This window comes from Puccinia triticina, chromosome 3A (assembly GCF_026914185.1).
Source record: "Puccinia triticina chromosome 3A, complete sequence".
In the NCBI taxonomy this organism is placed as follows: Eukaryota; Fungi; Basidiomycota; class Pucciniomycetes; order Pucciniales; family Pucciniaceae; genus Puccinia; species Puccinia triticina.
In genome coordinates this window covers 4,670,438-4,677,737 of record NC_070560.1, presented here as the reverse complement: position 1 = coordinate 4,677,737, position 7,300 = coordinate 4,670,438, and the positions used below count along the sequence as shown (strand labels likewise).

Here is a 7,300-nt window from a genome sequence, read left to right as displayed (position 1 = left end):
ATAGCAATTGAAATTTAGGTTCTTTAACCAGAAATCTGGAGCCAGGTTTGTGGCAAAAAGTTACAAACACAGGAGATGCTTTGACTCCAAGAATGATATTTTCATCAAAATCTGATGTTGTATGTTTTCATTCATGTTCCTAGCTACAGGATGATGCCTTACCAATGATTCTCAACTCAGAGAAAACTAAAGCAAGTTCCAACATTCAACTAGTTATGTTTCAGCAGGCTTTTCTTGGTTATAGCAGTAAGCAGGGCGCCAAAAACAACACCCTTGATCACATCAGCCATTGGAGGACTTCTTGTCAATCTGGGAACCCCTTCCAGACCTAGATCCAAGCCAAATTTCGCAGGGAAATCTAGGCTTTGGGACTCTCAGAGCCCTCCAGATTGCAATGGGAATTCCTCCATTGCTGGACCACAAACTATCAGCAAATATTCATGTATCCTAGGTGAGTATGCACCTTCATCAGGGGAAAAGTGGTCAGTCAAACATTTTTGGTTTCCTGGGTCCTGCTTCCTTGAGGTCTACCAAGGCAAACATGTCTACAGCAACCCAGCAACCTAACTCAAGGAGTCAGAACCACCCTGCCTCCGGCTCTAATTGGTGTGTCAAAGAACTGCTTGTTGTCCATGGGACGTCCTTGTCTCTTTTTTTGCTCAACAGACATAGGAGCATTGGGCTGCCGCTTGTTGAAGCTTCGCTGGCTTTGTGCAATGATAGAGGATGTTTTTCTATGGAAATGCGCGTGTTGCTGAGAAAGCCCAATCATACACCTCACCTGGTGCGATATGTGCTACTGCTAGGGTAAGGACAAGGTGCACTATCCTCATCAGGTCTCTTCCGATGCCTGGGTCAGCTGCCAGCATACGCCCTTGACAACAGGACGTTTTGGCGACATGGGCAAAACAAGTGAAATGTATTGCATCAATGACTTTTCGCGAGGTGCGTGACGTGACCACTAATGTGTGAATGTACATACACCGTGATCCTCTGGGGACGAGGGCATGATTGCGTTCAACCAATCAACCAATTGCAGCGGCGGATGGAAAAAAGGTGTTATATGATGCAACGGATCGCATTTTGAGCGACAATTGCCCAACTGATGTATACACATTTGAATATCTGTTTAATCTGTATTTCTGCCCATTCCCTTCGCTTGGGTGGTAGGATTCTCTACTTCAGCTGATAAATAAGGATAAATACATGTGTGTTGCAGTAGTCCACCTGCTTCCCCACGGGTTTGAGCTTGGAATTGGATCACGGAAGCGCCAGGAAGCACTCACTCGGACTTACTCACCCTCCAGTTGCCAGGCTGTCATCAGCAAGCTTACACGACAAGTCATTCTAAACCGTACGATAACCAGGACCCCTTTGAACCCTTTTGTTCCGGATGACCTAGGCCTAATCCGTGATCTGTTTGCTTGCAGTTTTGTTCCCATGCCTGATGGGAAATTTTGTGTGTCGGGTGAATGCGCGAGACTCCTTGCTGCCGCTCATGCCCCGCGAGTCATTGCTCCTAATCTCAAGTTTCCTTGGTCTTATCCCTCTTCCGATTGTATCTCGAAGCCTTTGTCCTCGCGTTGCCGTACACCAGTTTCATTATTGCTCTCCCCTCCAGGTTTGATATCTTTGCTACCATCTTCTTGATCTACTACTCGTCTGGGTTGTCAGTGTCTGGCCCACTCGCCAACCTGTGCTGTCGGCTTCATCATGTTTTCTCACATCACCGCCCTCGCCAAATCTCCGAAACTCTCCAAGGCTACCAGTCTGAGCTCCCACAGTGCACCCTATGGCGCTCGATCAGGAGACCAGCTGACAAGCGATTCCTCCTTTGCTTCGATAGATGGCGAGGCTCGTCATAAGGCTCGCCACGCCGAAAGCCATTTCAACAGTGAGCTCGAAACTTTGCGTCAGCACAACGCGGAGGAACCATCAACAGCCCGTTACTCGGGCCGGTTACGTGCCAACTCGGCTCAGACCATCAACTCGATCCTCACCAGCTCGACTCACACCACCAACACCAACTCCGCAACTTCCCCAGGCGTCTTCCAGCCGGGCTTTGGCATCCCAGCCAACACTCGACCAGACTCCATGGCTAGTCAGAGCTCATCCATCAGCTATCTACCCAAGTCAGGCACGCGGGTATTAATATCCCCCTTTTCGCAATCCAATCATTCCAAAGACTCCTCGGGTCTACTATCCAAAGGCCGTTCCACACCCCCTCCTGCGCGACGCCGATTCCGGACTCTCTCCAATGCCTCTTTTTCCATGCGACGAGAGCGATCGGCCCAACAGCCACAGCAGCTAGAAGTTCAGCTTCATCGGCAGCATGAGCAGCGGCAACGGCAGCAGCAGCAGCAGCAGCAGCAGCAACAACAACGACATCGCCGAGCACACACAGATCAAATATCTACTGACAACTCTGGCCAGCAGCAGCTGGAAGAGCACCTGCTTTCAAGGCCAACATCGGCTTCAAACTATCAAGATGTCCCCCGAAAGGCTCATCTTCCCGGCCGGAGTACATCCCAGAATCACGACAGCCGGCCACCACCTTCGGCTGAAAGAGGCCCTCGGAACGAGCGGCGTCATAGCTCTATTCCGCGCCCTGTTCCCACCCCTCTGAAGATTACCAGCCACTCCTTTACCACCAGTCTCCCGGAATCCGCTCACACATCTCGATCAACTCCTAACTCTCGACCTCGCGGTAGTGATCTGTTCTCTGCATCAGGACCGCTGCCCTCAGAGCTTTCATCCTTTGGTTCCGCCCAATCACAGCCCCAGAAGCGTTGGTCGATAGTTGATACCCACATTGGCAGTCACCAAGCTCCGTTGGCTCCTACCGACGCTCGACCAAATCCTGGAAGAGCAGCCCATTCCTTGACCCGTGTCGCGACTACTTCCTTGGCAGTCCCAACAGGTAGAAGACATATCAAGCAGAAGGCATCGTCCCCGGAACGTCCTCATCCATCTCGCCGCCAATCAACCACTCCGATTGCATCTCAAGAGGTTCGAGTGCGACCAGAGTCTCTTATAAACCCGAGCAACTTTCCGACTGAGGCACCAGCGGGCTTCAAATTCAATCCAACGATGATTGATGAACACACGCACGCAAGCCAACAACCCCAAATCCCCATACGCCAGGAGTCCCCTGAGGAATTGATCCAATACCTCGAGCGGCTGATAGGATATGATGAACTTCGGTTGCTCACGCATGTTGACAAACTACTCCACCAGTGCATGTATACTTTTCTCGAAAGTGAATCAACCAAGCAAGTGCCTCAAGATAGTACTCATCCGAACCGGAGGTCGATTGGTAACGGAATATTGGGACGTCTGGGATGGAAAAACAAGAAAGGGACATCCACTCCGGAGCCTCTATCCCGAAGTAAATCGAATCCGCGAGCCGAATACCTCGCTGAAGATAGGAGAGCTACGTTCGGTTTATGGGCCGGCGCCCCGACGCGCCCTGTCAAGGGCGGCGTATTTGGGTCTTCCTTGGAAGACGGTGATACTTTCAGCTGCGTGACGGTCATTGGAGGTCACAAGCATCTCATACCAATTGTAATATTCTCGCTGGTTGAGGAGATCTATGCTCGTGGTAGGTCCCTTTTCCTTACGCGCTCGAGCTGCGCGACAAAAGAAAAGCTGACTCTTCTGATAATTATTCAATCGACGTATGTAGGGATGGAAACACCTGGTTTTATGCGGATTGCCGGGAAGGCAGAGAAAATTGACGCCCTTGCTGATGCGTTCGAACATGCGCCATTGAATAGAGACGGGGTAGACCTTGCCTCGGAGGATATTCACGTTCTTTGCAGCTTGTTCAAGCGTTATTTGAGGGCCTTGCCTGAACCCCTCATGTCTAGAGAGCTCTTTCACATTCTTTGGTCATTTTGTGTAAGGCAACGCAAGTCAACAAACCCGGGACACCTCAAGAGCACGATAGCGGCTGCACAATGTATCATGCGACTGATGCCTCCCCGGTCGTTTAGCCTCCTCATCTACGTTGTCGCCTTCCTATCGCAAATCCCTCTGTTCCCGCAATGCAAATTCAGCTCTACCGGGATAGCGAAGATTTTCGGCCCGGCGCTCTTTGCAAGCAGGACCCAAAGGAACCCGGCCTCGGATGAACGGCCGATCCAGGCTTTAAAATGGGTGTTGGAAAACTGGAATATGCTTACTGACGGCTTGTTAAACGAGCATTTCACTGTGAACTTCTCTGAATCGCCACCTCCAATGGCAGCTTCGACCCAAACCACTTGCGTCTCAGAACCCAGCTCTCCAGAGCCCTCCTACCCATCCCCGATAGGAACCCCCATGGCCGGTCAAGATGTCACCCCCCCTGAACTCCAATCCCCGGAAGAGCTGGCAACAGACGATGCTCTCGAGCCGACATCTGCTAATTCGAGAAGACTTCTCGAATGGCGCTCCCATTCTCAGCTCAGGAAATCCAACAGCTCTGCCCAACACATAGTTGATCGCTACGAAGCTCATGAGAAGAATTTCCCTATGACAGACGACCAGGTTAGACATCTCAAACAAGAGACTTTGGACTCACTGGATGAGATTACTGTTAGCAAACGCCCGCAAGAAGTTGTCTCACATAGTCCTATCATCGAATTCGAGGTGTTGCGTGAGTGAATACTTTGTCTGGACTGAGCTGTTGGGAGACAAAGACGTGCTAACAATCATGAACTGTGCCCACAAGCCAATATCGCCGAAGTCACTACTGAGACGCAGGTGACCTTTAGTAGCGGCGATGATCATCCACATCCCGAACAACCTACCCCGGACATTGTTGGTCAGTATTCTCAATTAGCCCATTTCCCAATAACAAAAGCATAGTGTAGTTGTTCATCTGTTTGATTTCTTTGATATGTATAGGCGAAACCTTCAGTCGCCAAAGTTTAATCGAAGGAGAAGACAAACCAGGGTCGAAGTCGACGCGAACACAGATACTAGTGCTCAATGAACCATTTGGTCAGTAGCTTTACAGAATGCGTAACCCACCAGCTTGACCTAGCTGTAACTGCAATGATTTAACCCGATTCTGCCGAGGAACTTATCAAACCCGTCTTTCGAATCTCACGCAGAACCCACTTCAGGAATGACGAAGCCGATAGCTGACAGCTTGACAGTGCCCGAATATAAGCCAGATATCCGTGCGGTGAAAGGCCAGTCAGGTGAGTCCTGCGTTTGTTCGATAGCCCCCTCCTCCCAAATTACAACTCTAGATACTGACCTCATGATCGGTATAGCCGTCTCCGGTTGTCCAACTCTGAAAAGCCTTGATACGGCTGAAGTCGATAACTTGATCATTCAAGGCCTTCAGCTCCGAGAAACCATGTCAAGGGAAAAACTGTGCGATTGTCAGTCGAAAACTTTTCTTCTTTTTTTTTTTTTTTTTTTGGGGGGGGGGGGAGGGGGGGGGGGGGGGCGGTTTTGGATGGTATGACGGATACTGATTCCCTGAATTTGAATTCAGGTCACACTGAGGATAGGGACCGAGCGGAAAGGATGCTCAAAGAATCGATTGCACTTATCCAGACCCACCAAGACATGCTGTCCCGAATGAAATCACAGTTAATTGGATTACTAAACCAGGAAGGCGAAAACTGAAATCGCTGACATCCAAATTATTCAAGACTCAGATTATGTGGATTAGAAAGGCCGTTTTTTTATACACAACTCTAGGGTCTCAATCATTTTTTATCTCGTCATTCATTTGCCTGTTTCCTTCGTCCAATCAATTACTTTAAGTAAGTTGGTACCAGCTCGTTTCAAAATATTAATCAGATAGCACCAGTCACTCCATATAACCTTGTAATATTTTTTTTCGAAACCCCTTTGCTATTTTATCGTTGATGTTACCCGGACATATGTATTATGCTATATGCTGAGGATTTTTATTTTTGTCTATCGTTGTACATGTTATAGTAAACTTGGTATATACAGTCAAACTTTGTCCAGATGGTTACACACGGTATGTAACAAATCTTGTACCTAGTCTCACTCCGTTGCTTCCTGACTGAATCAAAGCCATTTCATTTGTACTCAACTCTCAACTATCATAAGTTTGTTATCTGTGACTATCAGTCTCAACCTGTCAGCCCCCCCCCCCGTCTTTGCTCTGACAGACCACTATGTTGAGGAGCACCAGGGACTGAAGTTAAGAGGGCTACCAAGTGACACAAGCAGGGGTTTGACGGGAGAAAATATTTCTAGTTTCATATAAGGAAAGAGAGAAGAGAGATGGCTGGTAAAGTCATAGAAATGATAATACTAGATATAAGCATTGCTAAATACTAGCATATGAGATCTAACATGCAGATCATCTCAGCAGAATATGCATGAGTTTCAGGACCATTTGGTAAAGGAACAAGCCTTCTGTGGCAAGCTATTGATCAGAAAAAAGACAAAATACATATTGAGAGAAATGAATTGAAAATGGTGCAGTCAAGTCCAATCAAGCAATAAAAGAAGGCTGAAGGGGTGGAGGGACTAATGAAGCCATTGATCTTTCCCATCAATTTGTAGATGTGATTTGAGGATCCCCAGGTTTTGGTGTTCTGAGAGCTATTTTTTGTTATAAACTAGAGGCCAAGGCGGCTTCGCCGCTGCAAACCTTCAGCTTAAGCTCCAGTGAAGTTTTGCCACATCCTTCAGCCTGCTCTTTCAGATAAGACCCAAACTTGAAAACCCTCCTGGAAATTATAAAGGAACCCTCCAGCTGAGCGCCCAGCATCAGCATTCTTGTGCTCAAGAGGGAAATTTATTTGTAAATAACTGAGGATTTTTGAAACAGGAGAAAGTCTAGAAAGCTTTGCCTAGTGATGTGTGGGCAAAGAAAACAATGGAAAACTTTCTGGTGCCATCAGGAGGTCCTGATGGGAGCATCAGACAGGACCTTTCCACCTGCAGCTGCTTACCTTACTCTGCAAGATGGGTGGTCTTTACCCCAAGGAATCAAGGCTGGAGGCCAGCTCTCCTCTTGTCAATGGGTGACAACATACACCAATCTCCAATGAACAGTGGCCAAGACTCCAGCTCTCCATCTATTCTTCTTTATGGGATTTATTTGTGATGCCCCACCAATGCTTTCCCTCCCTGCATGATGTATCCCCACTCAGTTATATTCCTCCTTTTTACATCTTTTTCTGTGAGGCCATTTTTTAATCTCCCTGTCACTCTTTATTACCAAAACCACAAATATTCTTAATCTTTGTTTAGAGTTTTGTCAGAAAGGAAGGAATATTCACAACTTAATTCTTCAACTCTAATCAATAAATCCTCCCAG

At 47.9% G+C, this 7,300-nt stretch overlaps 1 protein-coding gene across 1 annotated transcript; it reads left to right on the top strand.

Annotated features, from left to right (window-relative positions):
* Nucleotides 1-1,713: 1,713 nt before the first annotated feature.
* On the top strand, nt 1,714-5,622 carry PtA15_3A509 (uncharacterized protein; the record flags this gene model as incomplete). Its single annotated transcript, XM_053167485.1, has 7 exons — nt 1,714-3,601; nt 3,686-4,636; nt 4,712-4,804; nt 4,888-4,983; nt 5,097-5,186; nt 5,262-5,372; nt 5,489-5,622. The coding sequence occupies 7 exons, from the start codon at nt 1,714-1,716 to the stop codon at nt 5,620-5,622; spliced, it is 3,363 nt and encodes a 1,120-aa protein (XP_053018697.1).
* Between the last annotated feature and the right edge of the window lie 1,678 nt (nt 5,623-7,300).